Source organism: Danio rerio, chromosome 3 (assembly GCF_052040795.2).
Source record: "Danio rerio strain M-AB ecotype USA chromosome 3, GRCz13ab, whole genome shotgun sequence".
Classification (NCBI taxonomy): Eukaryota; Metazoa; Chordata; class Actinopteri; order Cypriniformes; family Danionidae; genus Danio; species Danio rerio.
Window position 1 is genome coordinate 57,759,963 of NC_141023.1, and position 23,591 is coordinate 57,783,553.

General features: G+C 37.2%; 1 protein-coding gene across 4 annotated transcripts in view; it reads right to left on the reverse strand.

Annotated features, from left to right (window-relative positions):
* trip10a (thyroid hormone receptor interactor 10a) overlaps positions 1 to 23,591 on the reverse strand; it is a 73,726-nt gene that overhangs the window by 38,848 nt on the left and 11,287 nt on the right. For all 4 annotated transcript variants that reach the window (NM_001007403.1, XM_087242630.1, XM_087242629.1 and 1 more), the window contains 2 exon segments: positions 1,760 to 1,816; positions 8,715 to 8,830. In NM_001007403.1, coding sequence (NP_001007404.1) covers positions 1,760 to 1,816; positions 8,715 to 8,830 — 173 coding nt within the window.

A 23,591-nucleotide genomic window follows, 5' to 3' on the forward strand; every position in this document is an offset into this window, starting at 1 on the left:
GTAAGCGATGTGAACACAAATCAAGGTTTACAGAAGCTGGAAATATATTTCCTTTGATCCATATACTGTATGAACACATAAACATGTGAACTGTCTTTAAAATCACTCTTTAGTAGTGCATTTCATGCTCTTTGTTTTTTTTAACATGTGTTTAGATATCCAAGTAAAATAAACTTAATTCATACATTTAAACCGGAGTTTCTTTTAAAATCGTCCTGCCGTTATCGTCACGCAAAGAATCTTGCGACGTTTGAGGCCGCAAAAGATCCACCAGTTGTGTCCATCATTACCTGGGAAACGAAGGACACATTTGGAGGCTGCGTTTGAAAAAGCCTACGAATTTTTTTTTTTAAATGAGACAGCCTTCGGCGCCCGCCATGGCGCAGCGCACTTCGAATGCATCCTTTGGAGGATGCAGCATCTGAAATGAGACACAGCTATTGTGAGTTCAATATAAGCTTTGATAAGCTTCAAAAAATAAGACAATCGTTGTAATGTCACTACAAAACCTTTTGGCCTTTTGAAATTAATTTCAGAATAAAGCGCAGGAGCGGTCGGTAACTGATTTAATTTTGGACGGGAGCGGGCCGTCTAGCAATATCGCTCCTAACTCCTGAGCGAGCGAGCACGCATATGTATGTGTGTGAATGAGACAACGTGATGCTGCTTAGCTTGTTTGTTGCTGTGTGTGTGTGTGTGTGTGTGTGTGTGTACATGTGTGTGTGTTTATAGAGACAGCTTGTTAAAGGCTATCTGGATTCTGTATAGCTGGGTGGTTTTCGGTTTTGTTCTCCCCCCCGCACTTAAGCGGAATCGGGTGCGGCGGGTAGAAATCAGGGCGGGTCGGGCAGCGGTACAACAAATGCTGAATATAAGCGGGAGCGGTCGGGTTCGGGCTAAAACCTGGCGGGAGCGGGATTCAAAATTTAGTCCTGCGCAGATCTCTAGCCTGAGGCATTCATATTAATGATCCTGTGTGAAACACAACAGCTTGTGTTTTGTTCTGATCAGCCTGTTTTTTCACCAGGATTTTCCACTCACAGGATTTACATGAGAGCTAGAAAGCAAACATATTTGAGGCTTACAGTGAGTCAATTCCACGTACTGAGCTCTTATTATTCAGCTATTTCAAGGTACATCCAGATTTACATTCTATGGCACAGTTTTAGAAACTTATTCCATGTCAAAATGAACCCATTAATATGTGAAAATGTATGTAAATATTGACTTTTGACTTTTACATTACATATTTATTTATAGCTAATGGAATAACGAAGGTAATAAATAAATAACTTATCAATTACTTATAGTATAAACGATAAATGGCCTGCTTTAATAATCCAGTTAATGAATGAAAGCAATTTACTGATCCGTTTAAAAACACAGCGCATTACAAACGTTAAGTGAGTAGTGAAAGTCGTGTCATCACCTGTGGCTGATTTAAATAGCACCTGATTTGCATGAATGAGTTCATTAGTTTAGCTTTCCAGAGGGAGTCATTTACAGGTGTATGAGCTTGTTTGTTGAGCTCATATGCTTTATGTTTGGAGTCTGCAACGGCCCCACAGGTACTGGAGCTCAGTCACCGCGGCAACATCACACAAAGCTCAGCCTCACACACTCATCTGATTACAGCAACTGGGGATTTGTCAGCTTTCTTCTCTGCTATCTCATTGTTCAGGTCGCATGCTTCACTTGTCATCACAATTGTGAGAAGAAAACAAAAAGCAAGACAATCACAGAGCTTGTGAAAAATTACCTGCATTCTTGCTCTTCTTTGCTGCCTCGTTTAGGGCTGTATTTCTTGGTTAAATTCCTGGCAAACAGAAAAGAAAGAAAGGCACTACATCATAATAATGTCATGAGCAGGCGCTCAAGTTTCAAATAGCAAAAGGTTGAATAACACGCCACGCTGGAGACTCAAAACTGCAGAAGTGCTGCTAGAGCAGGTGGCTGTCAAGCATTTGCATGGAACATTGTGTTTCCAAAATTTGATCCTTCCCGAACACACATCAGGGTGTTTTGGGTTTGTCGAAGGAAATTTTCTTTGCTAATTTGTCTTCCCGTAACAATTGGCAGAAATTAGGGCAGAAAGGGAGATTCCAGAAATTAATTATTTGTCTAAACTGAAAATGAAAGTGCAAATGCTGTGTGATGTGACATGATATAAATACCACAGGACACTTATATTATGTTTTTATATTGCTCTAGACCTATTAAATAAAGTACAAACAAAGTTCAGGGTTCTTCCAACTTCAAATTTCAGCACTTTTCAAGCACTTTCAAGGTGCATCTTTATGGTTTTCCAGCATTACAACCACTGTAAATTACGATTATACTTCACAATCAGAATCAGTTTTATTGCCAAGTGTGCTTTACACACACACACAAGGAATTTGTTTTGGCTACAGAAGCTTCCAGTGTACATAAAGTGACAAGTGACAAAACAAAATAAATATGAGAAAAAAAGATGATAAACATTAAACAGACATGCAATCTGGATGTTGAATTGTACAGATTGTTATAAATATACAGAGTATAAGGTGCTGTGTACAAATGCGAATGGAGAAAGTATTGCATTGTAAATTGATATAAGGTGCTGTGTACAAGTGCGGATGAGAAAGTATTGCACATATTTATTGCACAGTTTGGGGATAATCAACCATTCATGAGGTAGATGGCCTGAGGAAAGAAACTTTTCCTGTGTCTGGCTGTCTTTGAGCTTGGTTCTCTGAAGCGCCGAACAGACGGTAACAGTTCAAACAGGTAATGTGCTGAGTGCGAGGCGTCCAGAGTGATTTTGCGGGCCCTTTTACTCACTCTGGAAGAGTACAGTTCTTGAAGTGTGGATAGGGTAGTGCCAGTGATTTGTTCAGCAATATCATGTATTTGTTTTTTTTTGTTTCTATTTTTTTTTACTTTTTTTTTTTTTTGCTTTCACATCTGTAGTTCGCTTTATTTGGTCCACAGCAAGGGTAATAAATGATACATTGTTGCATCTTCTGCCATCTTTGGGTCGTTTTCACACCACACTGCTGGCTTTGGTCTGAACCAGTTAAAATGAACCAAAATGCAGTCATCTGACAAAATCCATATCTCTTATTGGCCAGATGTTGTTAAACATATTTCCTAAACTGCTTATGATTAGTCAGAATTCACGTGTGGGAAAATGCCAATGAACTCCAGCAGGTAAACAAAACCGGCAGACATAAAATGTCGCTTTTTAGTATGAAGGGACAACTTCACTGACTGATTGTATCCCTGCTTTAGACAAACTATACATTTCGAGAATGAAGCGCGGCCATGGCTGGAAACCATTGTTTTAATGCATCGCTCGTCACTTCAGGAGGAGGCGTGAATTAATTTTGCTAAACTGCGACATGGTCATCTTGCGAAAATATTACCAACGATCCATCAGGTAATGTATTCCCCTCTCTCTCTCTCTGTTGGTACAGCGCTGTCAACAAATATTTCTCCTCCATATCCCATAATGCACAGCGCATCGGCCTACGGCACCTGAATTAGTCCGAAAGGCGCAGTATTTTTTTGCGGTTGGACCTGTTTTAGTAAGGATCATATTCTCACCACAAACTCACCGCTCCAGGGTTCGTTTGAAAGCGTACCGAGACCACCTCTTCAAGCAGGTCTCGGTGCGCTTATTTGGTCTGCTTTTGGTGCGCACTAGAGTACGATTGCTGCATTCATTTCTGACCTGCCCAAACGAACCGCACCAAAAGGGGAAACGAACTCTAGTGCGATTCAATCGAACTAAATAAGGCTGATGTGAAAGCACCCTTAAATTGTTGAATATTTTATTGCAAAAATCTATTGGCATTCATTCAAAGACTTTACAGTAAATGCTTTAATCATTTTCATAGCGGACTTTAACCCACCAGAAGTTTTTTTTATCCACTCTGAAAAATGTAAAGGGTGGATTAACATTCACCACATGATCACTGATCAGATGTGCCATTATTTGCAACTTTATGTGGTTTCTAACACAAAATCTGTCAGTGTTATTTTCATTCTCTCGTATACAATCCATTTACATTTTCACGGCTGTAGCTCTCTGTCATCTGAACTGAGTGATTGACAGCTGATATTAACCAATCCATTCATGTTCAGTTCAAGAGCAGTAGGCCAATCAGAAGCATTGCAGGCTTTGTTTAATTTAATAGACATTTCAACTGTTTCAACTATTTCTGAGCGCTGCGTTTGGCTTTTTTTGGTGCAAATATGCATTCTGCATTTGTTTTTGTTTTTTATAGGTCATGATCTTTTTATTATTGTTGTAGGCATCGATCGGTAAAGGATTCTGACAGTATAATATCCTTGGATAAAAATATCACGGTTTCACATTTTTGTGATTACTGCTCTAAAATATATTCTTTTTAAAATTCTGGGTAAAAAAACTAACTTTTTTCACAATATATAACAGTATATTTTATTTTAAGAGACATTAAAATATTTTGGAGCAGTAAACATGTCAGGCTAAATAACTCAATACAATCATTGACTTCTGCTGTCTTCATTAGTTTCAAAAACACAGATTCATTTATAGTTTAAAATAGCATCTTTGGATATCTTTTCTGCTGGAGATACTGTTGTCCTAAAAAAAAAAAGATAAATAAAACATCTAACACATACCTTAGGAACGGTATAGCAGAAATATGGCGATTTTAAAACATTGACTTCCAAGCTGCGGTATATCTTGAAAATGGTTATTGTCCCATGCCTATATTGTTGTTGTTGTAATTTTTTACTGCCATTACTGCTATTATTACATTACTATCACTGTTGTCATTCCAGAACACTGATTGGTTTTGTTTTATTTCTATCTATATTCTATATTATTCTAATATATATATATATATATATATATATATATATATATATATATATATATATATATATATACATATATACATATATACATATATACATTTACAAGCACATACATTTCATACAAACATTTTAGAGAAAATGTCAGACAGGTGGCCCTTCAAAAATTGATCGGAGAAAGAAGTGGGCCCCGAAGTAAAAAACATTGAGAACGCCTGATATAAAGTATTAATTATGTTTCAGTAGTTTATTATTTTCTCCTTGTGTCATTTTATTGTTACTACACACAACTCATTTTTGAGATTTACTTTGTTTTGCTTTATTTTTATGTTTCTTTTGTTTGGGTTTTTACCAAAGTCTGGTTCAATTCATGTCAACATGTCAACAGCTCATTTAGAAATATTTTTTCCAGGTAAAAATGTGTTCAATGCTTATTTCCCCCCACTGTATATGTTTTTTGTTTTTGATGCTGTAGCCATTGAATTGCACTAAGAATGATAATTTCAGCTAAAAATATTAAGTTTTGCTAAGAGAAAAAAAAAGCTCCTCAGGCCATACAGGGGTGATGAGTAAATTAGCTAATTGTTTTTCATTTTTAAGGTGGACTTTATGATTTACTCCCCCTCATGTCATTTAACTCTCTCTATGATGTTCTTTCTTAGATGGAACAGAAGGAGTTATTCTGAAGAATAATGACAATCAACCAATTTCAGTTCCCATTCCCTACCACTCTACCAAAACTCGCTTTAAAGGGTTAGTTCACCTAAAAGTAAAAATTACCTCATGTTCTCCCCCTTATGTGGTTTTAAACCTTTATAAGTGTCTTTTTTCTGTTGAACACAAAAGAAGATATTCTGAAGAATGTTGGTGCTAGAACCCCTCGACTTCCACTGTTGTAGATAGGGTTAGGCGATGTCAACCAATTTGCCACTGTACGATGTCTAATGTGAAAAATCACGATGGACGATAACAAATTAATTATTTGTAGCCTTCCGTTTCAACTACCTGACCCGCATGGTCTTCGTTTTACCCATAACCAAATCATAAATAAGTAAAGATAAGGTACACATAAATTACCACCTGTCAATCACTTTTTCTGTTGGACTCTGGTATGAGTAGGCAGAGTGATCGGTGGGGTTATAATGGCGTCAAAAAACCTTTTGTCTGTAAAAACATTTGGCTGGTAAAAAAGATGCACAACCAACAGGAACCAATTAACAGTATCTGAGGTTTAAATTAATACAAGCGTGAAAGCAAAAGATTGAAGCAGTGTACTGCCGCTGTGACATGTTTCCTGATAGATTCAAAAGACAGAAGAGTAGTTAGATAGTAGAGGTGTGAACCTATACTGGTACCCACTGGTTTTTGTACCCACTGACTGCCGGAGCTCAGATGCGCATGTACGCTGCAGTGCATGACAGTGTGTTTGTGTGTGTGGTCAAGTGATGTGTGTTTTCAGAGGTATAGTGTAGGCATAGGACGAGTGTGTGAGTGTGTGTGCGTGTGTGTGTATGTGTGTGTGTTTGATGTTTGTTTTCAGTGGTATAGTGTAGGCATAGGACCAGTGTATGTGTGTGTGTGGTCAAGTGATGTGTGTTTTCAGAGGTATAGTGTAGTAATATGACGAGTGTGTGTGCGTGTGTGTGTATATGTGTTTGATGTTTGTTTTCAGTGGTATAGTGTAGACATAGGACCAGTTTGTGTGTTTGTGGTCAAGTGATGTGTGTTTTCAGTGGTATAGTGTAAGCAAAGGACGAGAGAGAGAGAGAGAGAGAGAGAGAGAATGTGTGTGTGTGTGTTGGTGTGTGTGTGTGTGTGTGTGTGTGTGTGTGTGTGTGTGTGTGTGTGTGGTCAAGTGATGTGTGTTTTCAGTGGTATAGGTGATTTAGGTAAGTCACCTAAATCACCTTTCTTCCCCATTCTAATCCTCGGTTTAAACTGCAGCACGTCATCTTGACCATGTCTACATGCCTAAATGCAGTGAGTTGCTGCCATGTGATTGGCTGATTTGAAAGTTGCATTAACAAGCAGTTGGACAGGTGTACCTAATTAAGTGGCCGGTGAGTGAATATCGTTTGAGCATCAATATCGCAATGCGTGTATCTAAAGTATTCACATCGCAAGATTTGAATATTTATTAAACATTAAAACATGATAAATATTATTAAATGTAATTTTTTGTATTATATATACAGTGATGACAGAATTATTTTACATTTGATTGTTAAATGTCTGTACTTAAATACTGAGAGACTGCTCAGAAAAATAAAAGGACTGTTTATTTATTTATTTTTGTCTGTAATTTATTATAATTTATACAACAGTTCTTTCTGGTTCTTGAATTTGATTGGCTGATAGCCGTGCGATATTTTGCCAGTAACCTCACACAAAGGCCTCCTCACCCTTCACCTCTGTGTATTACTCCGCCCACATACAGCAAGCAACAAGCAGATATATAATATTTTGTTGTCTAGCAGCAGTAATATTTGTCAAGCTGTAGCGTACAGCTTGACAAATATTACTGCTGCTAGACAACAAAATATTATATATCTGTTTAGATTACAGCTATGCAGTTTATTTGTAAGAATAGTGCCTATTTTAAAATATTTACAATTTCTGAGAGCTTGTCGGCAGCCAAAGACGGTTGACATTGTCTGTCCACAAGATGGCGCCAGAACGGCATAATAAGCCCTTGTTCAGTGTGTTCTCTTGAGTGCGAATTAAAAAAACTGAAAAACGGATGCGTCATTTGTTTTAAGGTGGACCAGATAGAGTCAATAAGGAGCTGCTAATAAGAAGGTGGATTCAGCCTTGTCCCTCCTTATCGCAAACACAACAGCAGTCTGGTGAGAAATGTCTGTAGACGGATGGCATTTCATGTCACGTTCAGCCTTATAATCTTAAAATGTGAGCAAAATTTGCTGTTTTGTCATCACCTTAAGGGGTCACACACCAGAAACGCCGATTTACATTTCGCTATAGAGAATTATTCAAACACTAGCTCTGAAGTGACATTGGTGAATGGTATATTCAACAGTGATCAGCTGCAGATGTGAATGAATTATGGAAGAAAGTAGTTCCTAATATAAAAGCGTTTTAGACTCTGTGTTTGATTGTCTTTTTTATGTACAAGATTGTGCCATCGAACTGTTGTATAAATGCAATATCGCACTTGTAGCAGTGTGCTATATACAGCCAGTGCTGATATACAGCCATATCACCAGTGCTGATATACAGCCATAGCACACTGCTACTCGTGTGATATTGCTCATTTATGCAGATGCACTGCATAGACAAAGTCTTGATCATCTCAGTTGATCTACATTGATGAAATATTTCCAAATAGAGCTAATTGTATTCATATTGCAATATTTTTTCCAGCAAAACAAAATATCGCAATATCAGATGTTTCCAATATCATGCCTAATCTAAATGCAGGAAAGTACTCAAAACCAGAGCATCTATTTCCTTTTTTTTCTAATAAGAAGAGAAATCGAAACGAACGCTAAGCTGTTCTCCACTTTCACTCTCTCCATCCACATCCCCTTAGTCATATGCTCGTCTGCTCCTACTTCCTCTCACAGCGGGACAGAGGGAAGACCGAGGTAAAGCTTGAAACTGGCAGAGATCAAGGCCTGGTCATGAATGAGTGGTGGAGCAGACGAGGAAATGCTTATCCTCTGGGCGGAAGCCAATGTTAGAGCTTAGAGGTGTCAACAAGTTCAGTCCAGCCACCAAACAAGTCATGAGACCCACATATTTCACAATCAGCCACAGCTCTGGATAAACACACACGGGAAGCATGCAGATACATGTAAACACCAACACAGACACTAACCAGATTGCCTACATAATATATAAGGAGATCTTACCTTAGCTGCTTGGCATAATTCTGTTCGATGTCTGTTCGCTCCTTTACAAACTTCATGTATTTGTCCACCAGGTCCAGGCCAGACTGTGTGTGCTTATCAAGAATGTCATATTGGTCCTGTAAGATAAAATAAAAGCCTGCAAATTAATGTCAATCTACTCAATTTAAGCTGTCAGACACAGATCTAGATCCATTTGATTGAAGTGGGTTGACTGTGCTTACAATGTCTGCAAATTACACGCATTACATTTTCTTTTTATTGATTTCCATTGCGGGCTACAATAGAGCTGTGCGATTTTATGGATTCATTTTAATGTAATGTTTTGCGCCAATAATAGTAATATGCCATTGGTAGCAAATAAAACTGTAATTAAAAAAAAATACTCATGTGGAACGCATTTTTGCATTAAAGGGTTAGTTCACACAAAAATGTTACTTCTGTTATTAATTCTGAACCAAGTCATTTTAACTTTATTTTTGGCACATTAAAGTGATCTTAAAGCTTTGTATGATTACAGATGAACCACTGAAATCGATGTTTTGACATTGTTTTAGATTTCATTTCTGCATTTTGAACATTTCATAACACTTGCAGCCTATAAAGCAGTGTTTCCCAACCATGTTCCATGAGACCCACCAACAAGACATATTTTAATGTCTCTTTTATCTGCCCCATTCATTTCAGGTTTTGGAGACTCTTTTAATGTTCTGATAAGTTGATTCAGCTGCATTTGTTTAGAAAGAGGTTGAAATTGTGCACTGTTGGTGTGCCTTTACGAACAAGTTTGGAAAACACTGCTATAGATTTGAATTTTGAATTGATTTTATTTAACAGGGACAATGCTCAATAATCAACAGTAAAACTGTAAATAAGCCAGAGTTAGCCACAAGGGCTAATTTTCATCTGTTGCCCCCTGCCAGATTTTAAAAGGCAACCTAAAATAAAAAAAACACGTCATTACACATACGAAAACAGTAACATGACTAGAGAGCTCCAGGATTTCATCTAAAATATCCTAATTTGTGTTCAGAAAATAAGTGAAGGTCTCATTTTGGGGTAAACTAACCCTTTAACAAAAAAAAAAAAAAAGATATTATGAGAATATACAAGTTTATCGGATGTGAGTTTCTTTGGTAAATCAAATATAATTGTTTAAAAAAAAAACAGAGACAGTTTTAAGTGTTTTTGGAGTACTGTGAAATACAGCCTACTCAAACATCCTGGAAAGGGTTTTGATATTTTGGTGAAAACTTTATTTTGTTCGGAGCAAAGTCGACATTTGCATGGAATTGCTCAACTCTATTAATACTGTATATTTGGCCTTTCATGTTTGCTTGATGGTGCAGGGCTGATGGGTATTTCATAAATCATTTATTTTATTAATATTTCATTAAGTTCAAATGAAAACAAAATCAAACTTTTTTGCCATTTATTATAACTGTGTTAGCTTTAACATCATCTATTAGCTTTTACTAGGTACCTCAGGGAATCGTTAAAAATAATAATAAAAAATTGCCAACTACTGCTGTACTTTTAGTTATTTTGAATCTTAAGAAATATATAGCATTTTTATGTAATGTAATGTGCATTTATACAGTGTATTTAGGGGTGTATGGCCATACACCCAAACCTCTTCACACTCATGAGGGGGTGGGGGCATCCACTTGAATGATCCGACAGCAGCCACAGGATAACAGCGCCAGTGTGCTTGACACACACCAGCTATTGGTGGAGTGGAGAGACAGTGATACAGCCAATTCAGTGAATGGGGATGACTGAAATACCATGATGGTAAGGGCCGATGGAGGGAATGTGACCAGAACACCAGGGTTACACTATTACTTAAGTGCCATGGGATTTTTAATGACCACAGAGAGTCAAGACCTTGGTTTAACATCTCATCTGAAAGACGACGTTCACTGACAGTATAGTGTCTCCTTCACTATAGCAGGTTGTGTGCCCCCGCTGGCCTCACTAACACCACTTCCAACACCAACCTTGTTTTCCCATCCAGGTACAGGCCAGGCTCTTAGGCTGCAGGGTGATTTGGCTGTGTAATATAAATTATTTCTAAACAGATATGTTTAAAACAAGTTTGTACAATATTTGCATTTATATTTTATCCTTCAAACATATTTAGGTCATTTGTTTTACAATCACACCATGTTGATCACTTATGAGTGAGTAAAACCAACAGAATAGTCAATAAAGAAAATGCTAATCACATAATACAGTTTAATTGTAGTTAATCGTATAAGTATTGTAATTAATTAGTGTCGGCTGTGTCCAAACATAAGAAATGTACCGTAAGAAACAAAACTTGAATATCTGCGTGATGATTACTCAGTGAGATTAAGACCTGCTGAACAACTGATGAATCAGCTCAGTACGGTCTAATGTGAAAACAGCTATGTATTATAGCACTTCACTGTGCCAACACACAAAAACAAAGCATTAACAATTAAGTATTTTACTCAAACTAACCAGTCGCAACACTCACATATATAATATTATGCGAAGCAAACACCTGTTAACATCAGAAAGTGTATGTTAGCATTTTATAATCTTTTAAAAGGGGACCTATTATGCAAAAATCACTTTTATAGGGAGTTTAAACACAGTTGTGTGGTAACCGTCTGTGACCAACCAGCTTCTAATAGTAAAATTATATTCATTCTATATTTTTTTATAATCACACTTGACAAAAACAGTCTGCAGAAACACTTTGATTGACATTCTCCCGTTGTACGTGTCATCAGAGGGAGAAAGCCCCGCCCATAAGTGACAATCTCTCTCTTACCGTACGTTCACACCGAAAGTGGCGAGAGCGTCCAAGGTCGCTCTGGCCGCCCTGGCGACAACGCTGTCTGCCTTCAGCTCCTGCGGCGAGAGCGTCAAAACTCGCTACATTGATCTCTTATTTAAAGAAGCCGTTGCAGCATTATCAGTTACATTCCTGCATAAAACATGTTTCTAGCGTGAAAATGTTGCGCACTTCTTATCAAATTCATACAACAACGGAAGATCAAGTTGCGTGTGGTGCGGCTTTGCTCTATTTATCCAATATGTGTCCATATGTCTGAAATATCCTGAAGCAGCAGTACTGTTTTGTACTGTCACATCGCGTGAGATTCCCGCTTTTTTAAGATAAATTTATATAACATTAATGAACATCAGTAACTCGCCAGTAACTTATTTAATGTATGTTCCTGTAAGAAAAAATTGTAAATAATTGGAAATCCGGCGACCGCAATAATCAAACCCTTGGGAACAACTGTGGTCGGAACCAAAGTTCACAGGTCAGTGTTCTCTGAACTGCTTTCAAGCGATGGACGTCTTCATTCTGATTGCTTGCCGTCGAAACGCGTCATAGCTCATTACCATAAAGTTGACTTCATTTCAACTCTCCTCGACGCTCACGCCGGCAAAGACGCGCCGCGCTGCTCCTCGCCGCTTATCGCCGCCGGCTCTCATTGAAAATGAATGACTTCCGGCTACTTTGACGCTCTCGCCGCTTTCGGTGTGAACGTACGGTTAGTATAGCACATTAGTCTTGTTTTTCAATCTGCTCTCTGTGGACACACAGGCATTTGTAGCCCCACCTCCTTTTGAAAAGAGCACAATCTTATTTGAATTTAAAGTGACAGTGACCAAAATGACACAATTAGGATCGAAATCTATAAGGAGCTATAAGGAGCAACAGGCGAGTTATACAACTATGTGTTTGGTATTTTGAACTAAAACTTCACATAATAAGGATATCAGAGACTTGTAGTATTTTACATCTTGTAAAAAAGGGCATGACAGGTCCCCTTTAAAAAAATAGATAGTCTAAAAGACTGCCAAAAAGGGAGAAAAAAACACTCCAGGGATGTTGAAACAGCTAATGTAGACCAGAAAACATCAGAAAATGGGCCAAACACAAAGTCAGTGAAAGTCCCGAAGAGCATTAAGAATTCTGAGGTTGATTTTTAGGAAAGATTTTATGCAGTTGATGTTTTAAGGCTAAGTTTTCCATAAGTTAAGTCTACATTGCTGTCACTGCAGTTACTAAAAATGACCCTACAGAAATGGGTTTCAAAAATTGTCTTTCAATTGTTTATGTTAAACGGTTGCAAACAATTTATTTGGGCTGAATTTAAACAAACAAATTAAGTTGAACATTTCCAAATTTGTTTTGTTAGATTAAATTTAACATAAATTGTTTACAACAATTTTGCAGAAATCATTTTATTCAGTACAGTACACATGTGGTCTCTCAATTAATACTAGTAAAAAAAAACGACATGCATAATGACCATTAAACAGAACTGGTTTATAAACATAATGTGACTTGTCAACATTAAAAATAAAAAAAGAATAAAATAAAACCTTCATACAACATATATGAAGGACAAAGAAATATTCTCCAAAAGCCTCGAGTATATCATGCTATGCTGCTTGTAAATGCAGGCTGCAGCAATACTGTAGTTTTAAGTCTGAGTAAGTGTAAACACCGTTCAGAGCTCTGCATGACATATTTAGAGCAGAATGATTGCATCAGATTGTGTAAATGATGGCCTGGCCACAGCAGACTGCTGACTGGAGTCAATCTAACGAACATGACAGCACAAGCGAAAAAGAGGAAGAGTGAACAAAACTCAGAGCACATTAAAATATCCTGTTGAATGTACCAAAATAAAACAGACATTCAAAAATAAGGCAACAAGAGTTATGGGAAATAAATGTCCTGCTTGTATATAGCTTTTTTTTTGAGAAAACGTGCTCATAACTACTATTAAAATACAGGAAGGCAGAAAGCTGTATCTTTTTTAAATCAGAAGTGAATGGTTTGGTTTGTCCAGCCTGATTACAAGAAGAAACGTAACTATTTTACATTTTGTCAGTTTAGTGGCTAGTTCGTACAGATTCAGTCGTATGACAATGTACGATTTTAAAAAGCAGGCATCCCACCAAACTCCCCTCCTAAACCCAACCATTGTGGGATAAGCAAATCGTACTAAACTGTACAAATAAAATCATACAAATTGATACAAATAAGCCACTAAATCAAAATGTTACGAATTGCCATGAGATAGTGTTGGGTTTGTCCATATGTATTATTCAATGTCAAATCTATGCACACAAAAATTCTACATTTACAAACGAAACAACATTTTACAAAACAATTGTAAAATAGTCAACATAAACAGTAATGGCCCATTTCCACTGAGTAGAACGGTACGGTACAGCATACAGTTCTACTGTAAATAAGCATACCGAACCAAACCTTTCGAAAGGGTACCAAAAACATGAAAGGGTACCAAAAGGTGGAGCTATACACGCAGCTGAACGCTGACTGGTTACAGAGATACGTCACGAGCTCGTGGAGCTAGACAGAATGTAAACAAAGGATCCGCCATGTTCTAATACACAGCCGAGAGATTACATGGATATACTATATGCATATAACGAGCCATAAATGACCCGGGTTCAAACAAACCTTGTCGTCGACTTGATGTACAGACACAAAGCCAATAAGAAAAATCTGCCGTGTCCTGTTGTTGCTTTACGAGCCTGTCTAAAAGTGCGAGCGGTATTCGCTTTCTTGCGGGAGCTCGCGATTGTGTCTAAATTTGATATAACAAACTTCTTGAGCTGATGATAATAACATGTGCATGATTACTGAAGTGTCTGTCATCTGATCCATTCTGAAAAGAAAAGGACAAACGCGAAAGTGAAGCTTGGGAAAAAAATAGAAGCCCGGCAAAACACAGGAGCAAAAGTGTTTTAGCAACCTGAACCATGAACAAACTGCCATGTTTATCTTCGCCTTTTGAACTATTATGAACTGGGAATGACAAAATTACTCTCTAACAGAGCTTACATGTGCTGCTGAAGATTAAAGACACAGATGAGAGGTTTGCGCCGACTGTGGGCTATATTGCTTGTGTTTTTAAACTCAAATAAGTACTAAATGTATGCTGTGTGTAGTTTTTCTGTACTAAATAACATATTGGAGACTGTAAGGGGCTGTATGCGTTCATGGTACATGTTGCATTTATATATTTATTCTATATATTTACAGACGTTACCATAGCCTATTTTGCACTGTCATTGATCTGTAGTTATAATCAACTCATGTTCATAGAAAAGTTAGTAATAAACATTTATAAACAAGTATTTATGTGTATAAACCAGCTGTTTTGTGAGAAGTGCTTCTCATATAATATGTAAACAACCCGTACAGCTTTACTGTAGACATTTATTCGAGCGAGCATGACGTCGACTTAAACTTTATGTTGTACACCACGCCCACCAAAATGGTGATAAAGTTGACCCGTACCGGACTGTACCAGTCAGTGCAAACGAGCCATAACAACAAGTTTTTACATTTTATGCAAAAAGATGCTGATGCCAAAAGTATTGCGCCTTTGTTCCTAAAGAAATTGATGGAATGCACAAAATTTGAATTATTTAAAATACTTAACGTTTTTATAAATAACGTACATACTGCATGTATTACTGTATATTATACAAATAAATAAGTCTGACTATAGTGTAAATCAGGGGTCTCAAACTCAATTTACCTGGGGGCCGCAGGAGGCAAAGTCTGGGTGAGGCTGGGCCGCATAAGGGATTTCACAAAAAAAAAAAGTCCTCAAATGTCATTATTAACAGTTTTAATTATTTCTTCTGAACATGAAGTGTCCTGAACATCAATAGAACATTGAGTGAAGATTATGAACAGTTCTTCTGAACATGGTATCTTTTGCTTACTTCTTGCTGCCAGAGACTTGACAGCGCTTCTTTTCACAAATCTGAACCACATTTGGCTTTAGAGCGGAAGCAGTTGAGACCCTCAGTATGGCTTGAAGATGATCATTATTAAGTCTAGACCTGTACTTTGACTTATTGAAATCCTAGGGAAAAAAAGTGGGGGAACTTACTCAAAACTTCCATTCCCTCACCTAAAAAAAAAAGGTGTATATATGTATAAATAAAACACCCCCACCCCACTCCAGTCACATCAGTCTGTACCAGTGTGTATCTACCTATAATATATATAAGATGCAGGCTGTAGCTAGGTAGGTGGCAGGCTGCAGATAGGTAGCTAAGTGGCAGGCAGGGGCGGGAACAGCTTACCTTGGTTCTGGCCGGCGCGAGTTCCCTCCTAACACTTCCCGCCCGTCACAGCGTCTAACAAAGGGGCGGGGTGCGTGGTGACCTCACCGGCATCCCCGCCCATTTGTTTACACGGGGGGCGGGGAATGCCAGTGACCGCTGTGTACGGATAGAATCAGCGGAGCGGGGAGCGCTCTCTCTCCCCGCTCCGCTGATTCTGTCAGTGTACAGCGGTCAGCGTGGGCCACAAAATATTGCACTGAGGGCCGCAAATGGCCCGCAGGCCGTGAGTTTGAGACCCCTGGTGTAAGGAATAGTACATATTCCAACCACTGAATATCCATGTGTAAAATATTGATGAACATCATGAATAAAGCATATTACAGATTTTATTCACTTAACCCTCATTGCATATTTGGTTCCATTTTCAGCCCTGAAGAGACGCTGATCCATAAATTAAATGCTTGCCCTCATTCCATGATATGTGAAGCACTTTTTGCAGTCTGTTCGAGTTCAGATCATGTTCTCACCACACTGTTAAAAAAATCCTGGTTGCCTTAAATGTTTAAGCTGAATCAAATTCACCTTATGAGTCCATTGAACTTATTTTATGTTAAACTGGCTTAAAATTAAGTTAGAACATGATTACCTTAGTTTAATGAGTTACAACGACCTAAAAAGAGATGCTGTCAAGACTAATTGATCTTACATTATTTTACAGTGCACAGTCAAAGCTCTTCAGTTTTAGTAGTCTAGTTACTCCCAAGCAGGTCTCAAGTGTGACTGCTGCATTCAAACTTCCCCAAACAAACTACCCCAAACTGGAAGACAATCTTTACTGCGATTCAACCATAACAATACATCAGACACAATACATTATAAAAAAAAACATTTTAGAACTTTTTCTGAGTAAATGTGCTCATAACTACTATAAAAAAGGCAAATACTTTTGCTGCTTGTTCAAACAAAATGAGCTGAATCAACACAATGCTTGAGTTTTTGTGGGATAACTTAATTGTTTTATGCTCAATCAACTTGAATTTGTAAAAACAATTAAGTTCCCCTAATCGATTTGCGTTTAAACAACATGAATGAATTGTGTAGTGGAACCCTGCATTTTTAATATCAAGAAACCATGCAATAGAAATGTGCCTATGCATGCATATGTCTGATGTGAATGATATGAATCTCAAAATTGAGCTTGTTTTTACAATATCAGTTTTTTGTATTTATGTGGTACAATTCACCCAAAAATAACAATTGCATTTTAACCAACAGTAGGCATCTTATTAGGGCTGCACAATATACAAAAATTGGCATTATCGCAACATATGCAATATCCATATCATAGAGAACTGAGATAAATTAAAAGGCACCTATGATGAAAATCATCATTTGTAAGCTGTTTGGACAGAACTGTGTGTAGGTATAGTGTGTCCACAGTCATACTGGGGTGATATAAAGACAATAAGTCTCTTGTTTTAATAATTTCCTGACGTTAAAATTGGATCCTAATCCCACCCATTTTGAGGTCCTGTCTTGTTGATATTATGTTGTGGTGAATGTGCACAAAGTAACCAGGTTAAAAAGATCTGCTGAGATCTCTGTGATCACCAATCATCATCAAATGTAATTTAGAATGATGTTTACAAGTTTAAAATGTTTAAAACTGAGAATGTTGTTGAATTTTAATTAGAATTTATTTGAATTTGAACAGCGATTTTAAAGTCTTTACTTTCTCACAACAGCCGCATGTCAGTACAATTACAAAAGAAGATGCTTCAATCCCAATTGTGGACGTAAATCAGGTTTATTTTATATATAAACATAACAGAAATACATACAGCAGTGGATATTAATGTGTCTCCTGTCACATTTGCGTGCAAAAACAGTGCAAAGTTAAATGCGCTCTATGTGTTCCCACTTTGTGTGCGTGAACTTTGTTACGATATTGTATGACTCATCGCTGCAACTCCACAACAAATACATCAAATAATCATTGGGAAAGTTCTTACTGTAGTATTTCTTACAAATGTTACGTGAGATCTATGGAGTCAATCCAGGGCCATATATAATTGCAAAATGAAAGAAAGTTTTGCGAACAAAAAAAGTATTGCGCAAAATCAAATAAATAAATGCTAATCTTTAAAAATCGCAAAGAGAAAATTAATTTTTTAAAAGAAATTCTTAAAGAATTTGAGCTTGTTCTTTTGCTAACAAAAATAAACAACTGCAAAGGAAAAATTAAGCTTTGAAAAATTAGCAACATAAAAAGAAATCCAAATAAAAATCAAGCAGTTAAAAAAAATAATACATTTGCATATATTCAACCGTAAGTTTGCCATGCAGTTTACTTTGCACTTCACGTTTCTGTGCGTTTCACTTTGTGGCCCTGATTTGATTCATGGCAAGCTGTAAAGTGCAAAGTGAAAACAGCATGACAAACTCACAGTTGATTAAAAAGCAAAGCAAAATAAGCATCGCAACTGACTGGACAGGTATTGTACAGGCAATATATATAGTTTTTTTATTGCAAATATTTTAGTTGTTTTTTTTTGTTTTTTTTTTTGCAGTACTAAATTTTTATTTGCAGTTCTTTTTTTGTTTGTAAATTAATTTTTGTATTTCTCAAAGCTTAACTTTTCCTTTGCAGTTCTTTATTTTTGTTAGCAAAATTAATTTTTATTTCTCAAAAATTTAATATTAGCTTTGCGATTTTTAGAGATTTGCATTTATTCATTTATTTTTGCTAAATACTCTATTTTTTGTTTGCAAAACTTTCTTTTATTTTGCAAGTATTGACTACTAGATTGAGTTTGTTCCACAGAGTGATCGTTTGAGAGTTTGAGAGCAGGGGCAGACTGGGACCAAAAAAAATAATAATAATTAAAAATTCGGCCCTGGCACTGTAGCCACATTACCACACCGACACAGCCCCATACACAGACATGCACATTCACTACTTATATTGGTGTACAGATGGTGAAATAATATAAGCAGTACCATATTTAATAGATATTTAAATATTTAATGTATGTGACTGGAACAAAAACAACTAATTTATAACAAATTTATACGTACATGCAATCATTTCATTCATTAATTTTCTTGTCGGCTTAGAGCCTTTATAGCCTTTCCTTTTTTACGGTCCATCTCTGACAATTAGCTTGTGTTGCACTTACTGTTTATTTGACATTCTTGCTAGATTTTGATTACGTCTGCGTAACCTCCAATTGGGTCAGCCCCATATCGAAACCAGCCGATCATTGCCGATTGGGCCAATGCTTAACATTTATTATTATTATTACTAGTATCATCATCATCATCATCATCATAATAATACTCATATCTTGAAAGAGATAAAAGCTCCTTGCATGTAAAAACAATACATATAACAAAAAAATAAATAAATAAATAAAAATAGCTGACCAGCCCACATTTAAAAAATGGTCTGGCCCTTCTGGCATTTGCCAGAATTGCCAGATGGCCAGTCCACCCCTGTTTGAGAGCCGCGTGCAAAGTATGAACAGCACTTAGCAGTGAAAATGCAACCGAAAGCGTGCACATCATCAAAACAATTATGTCGCATTTTAGAGTTATGACTGTGGCAAGCATTTAATATGTTTTTTTCTTTCATAGCGAACACACAGTTGTGCATGAAAATTTACAGTGTCAGTATAACTACTCTAGCTTATATAATGTTGATTTTACCAGTGAATTAAATGGTCTCATAATGTTCTCAATGACAAATTGCAAGCATGGGCCTATATCTCAAACATAATTCAACATCAGAATTATTTTAAGTAGAATATAATTATTTATAGAAACCAGTAGACCTACACATATTAATATTGTTGATTTACCATATGTTTGAGAAAAAACAATAATCTCATATTAAACTTTATTTTACATCTACAGAGTTGTGAGAGAATCGTGATCTTTATTTTAAGCTAAAAAAACAAACAAACAAAAACGTGATTCTCATTTGCAGCTCTACTGTGAAATTGTGCACAGTTTCTGCGTTTTTCAGTAGTTGGCGCCTGGAGTGTTGTAAATACCCGTGCCCACCTCCCACACGACAAAACGCATATGAGGTAAATGACGTCTGTACATAATAACCAGTTATGATTATTACCAGTTTCCTTTATTTATGTCATTCTACACATCACAGTTGATTTGTATGCAGAACGAAATTACGTTGCAACAGACCCAACAAGAACATCACTATACAAACACTATAAAATCCTAACATGATAAATAAGCTTTTATAATTCCATAAAAATATAATTATATAAGATATAACCTATTTTTTTTAAATTTCTGAAGAGAATAACTAAATACTTAAATACTTATTTCACCATTTGTTGTAATATTAACAATTTATGCTAGTTTAACAAATTTATTGATTTATTTTTAACACTAGCTATCAACAATGCTTAAGAAATGGTATTATTCAAAAGTCTTATAATGACAGGATAAAAACGAAACCGCAAATCTTGAAACCGCACTGATTTGCTCCTCAGGCTTCTGTAACGCCTGCCTGATGGCATGAGTGAGAGCAGGCTATGACCAGGGTGGGTTGGATCCCCTAAAATGTTATTTGCCCTAGACAGACAACGTCGTTGATAAAGTTCCTCGATAAATGTCAATTTTTACTGAACCGATACCAAATTTTCTGTGTCTGCATCGCGGTGCACCAAAGAAACAATTAAAGAGCCCATATTATGGGTTTTTGAAAATTCCCCTCCATGTAGTGTGTAACAGCTCTAAGTGAAGTGAAGTATCCAGCTAAGGCTTAAATCTGTAAGAGTACAGTGTTTAAACCGGTTGATTCATCTATAAAAGAGTCGACTCATAGTGCTTCAAACGAGTCGCCTTGATACAGAGTCATTAGGTGTTTTGCCATGACGTACGAACGAAACCAAGTTATTCACGTGCACGCGCAAACCTGGGAGATTTGAAACCTGAGGCCCCGGTCGATTGAAGTCACACTGCAGATGGATATTATCGAGGGTCTACCCAAAGATGAAACCTCAGCATTATAACCAAGCAGTTGGAAACTACTGGAAACTACATGCTACAAAGAATACTTCATCGGAGTTTGTTAAAGGAAGGATCAGTAAAGAGTAACTTACTGATGGACGTCAGGATTAGTTTCTTCCTCCATTTCTCAAATGTAAGTACGTGCGATTAAAGTTGTTGCCTCGTTGACTCTAGCTTGCAAATGTATTTAGTTGTGATTTGTTACTTGTAACCGCGTGTACTGTATCAGGTTAACTGGCTATATTCTCTTATCGCGTGCAAAGTCACGTTAAAAACGCGCGCGCAAGGACGAGGGCAATGTGTGTGTGTGTGTGTGTGTGTGTGTGTGTGTGTGTGTGTGTGTGTGTGTGTGTGTGTGTCTGTGAAAAGAGCAGAGTGAGACAAGCTATGTGATCCTCGACAGTTTTTGCTCAATAAAATAGTCGTCTAAATTTTTAAGTCCATCGACTGTATTTACATTGACCCACTGGCAGCTAAAATCCACGCCTTCACTATCGAGCGTGTATGAACTGTGATTACTTTTATATTGCTGATTAGCTGTTTGGCATTTCACTCTCTGACTGAAGGCAGTCGACCAATCGCAACAGACTGTCATCGGTCCAATCAGCACAGATTAGCTTTGCGCTAAGGAGGGGTTTGGGAACAAATGAATCACTGGACGATTCATACAGGAGTCGCTGGAATAATTAGGTAAAAATAAATGCAGATTATAAGACCATGAAAGTGCTTTTTGACCTTGCATGCATATTAGACTGTTGTGGGAGACCCTTACAACCAAGATATGACCCTATTTCATGTATAATATGGGCTCTTTAATTTTGACACCCTTAGGTTTAAAGCAGAAAGGTATAATAAATAATCTGATGGGTGTTTTGAGCTGAAATTTTACAGACACATTCTGAAGACACAAAAGACTTATTTTAAATCTTGAAAAGGGGGTCAAATGGGTGCCCTTTAAAAATAAACCCAGAGGTGAAATTGAACAATATGAATTTTCATGACCTTCCATGTTATACAGCTGATTTTTTTTTCTTTTTTAATATTATATTCCCCTTCACAGATATCTAAACTGATGTGATGATGAGCAGTAATATATCCAAGCACATCCCAGAGACTCCCTGACCTGCCTGTCTACAACCCTTGACCCTGCAGCTTTATCTGCATGAGGCAGGGAATCCTCAGGGTTTTAAACTCATCCTGTCACAAGCATACGAGCGGACGGGACACAGGAACTGGAAGTCCTCTCCACTTCCTGCTGCATTTCAGCAGCGCTCAACTAAAATATCAATATCATAGCCCATTTCCTACAGCACGCCCAAAGCAAAACAAAACAGACCTAGGGACTCATTTGTCAAACATTCGTCAGCATTTCCCGAAGAAACGCCATTTGAAACTTTCTGGTTTTCTTCTCCCCCGGTTCATGATTCGGCAGGCCACTGTGTTATACTTCAAGTACAGGCCTGAGCATTCGAGAGTGATGATGATATCTTGAAACGTCCCATTCCCCTCACCCCCTTCAGCTGCACCTCCATCACCCTGGACGTTCACATGCGTTTTGAAGTGGGAAGGAGGGAGGTGCTTTCGGGATGACATTCCAAACAAGCCTGGCCGTGTCCCGACTCCACCTCCTCCTCCACCTCCTCCTCTCTCCTCAAAATGGAGTGCATTAATATAGAACAAGAGAAGAATTTCCTACCCCCTCACAACCCACTCGCTCGCAAAAAATAGAGCGCTTTTCAACTTCATTCAAAACAAAACGCCTCGTGAGCCAGTTGTTTATGTCGACAGTAATCACAAGCTCTGTTTGTGTGTGACTTTTACGACTACAGCAAATATTTGTACATCGCTATTGTGTGTAAATCTTTGCAATGACTGGACAATGTGCCAGGAATGTCAATTTTATATATACAGTTCAAGTCAGAATTATTAGCCCCCCTGATTATTCTTCCCCCAATTTCTGTTTAACAGAGAAACAAATTTTTATAATAGTTTTAATAACTCACTTCTAATAACTGATGTATTTCATCTTTGCCATTATGACAGTAAATAATATTTGACTAGATATTTTTCAAGACACTTCTACACAGCTTAAAGTGACATTTAAAGGCTTAACTAGGTTAATTAGGTAAGTTATTGTATAACGATGGTTTGTTCTGTAGACTATCAGGAGAAAAATATAGCTTAAAGGGGCTACTAATTTTGTCCTTAAAATGGGGTTTCAAAAATTTTAATCTGCTTTTATTCTAGCCGAAATAAAACAAATAAGACACTCTCCAAAGGAAAAAATATTATTAGGCATACTGTGTCAATTTCCTTGCTCTGTTAAACATCATTCGGGAAATATTTAAAAAAGAAAAAAAAATTCTATGTTAAGTTGGAGTCAGTCAGAGTCAAAATCAGGTGAAGTTTTTTTTTCCCTCTCCGCTGTCGCCACTGCCTCGCATGGTTCAGGACTGGTAGAGCTACGCATCGTTGAATTGGCTCTTCAGTGTTTGAACTCTCAGTAATGATTAAATCACACTGAACTGAGCTAAACTGAACTGAACTGAACTTAAACACTAAAACCTGAACCACACTGTTCCAGTTACTGAACCACACTGTTCCAGTTACTATGACCATTTATGTGAAGCTGCTTTGACGCAATCTACATTGTAAAAGCGCTATACAAATAAAGCTGAATTGAATTGAAAAAATCATTAGCACCCCTCTAATTTTTTCCCCAATTTCTGT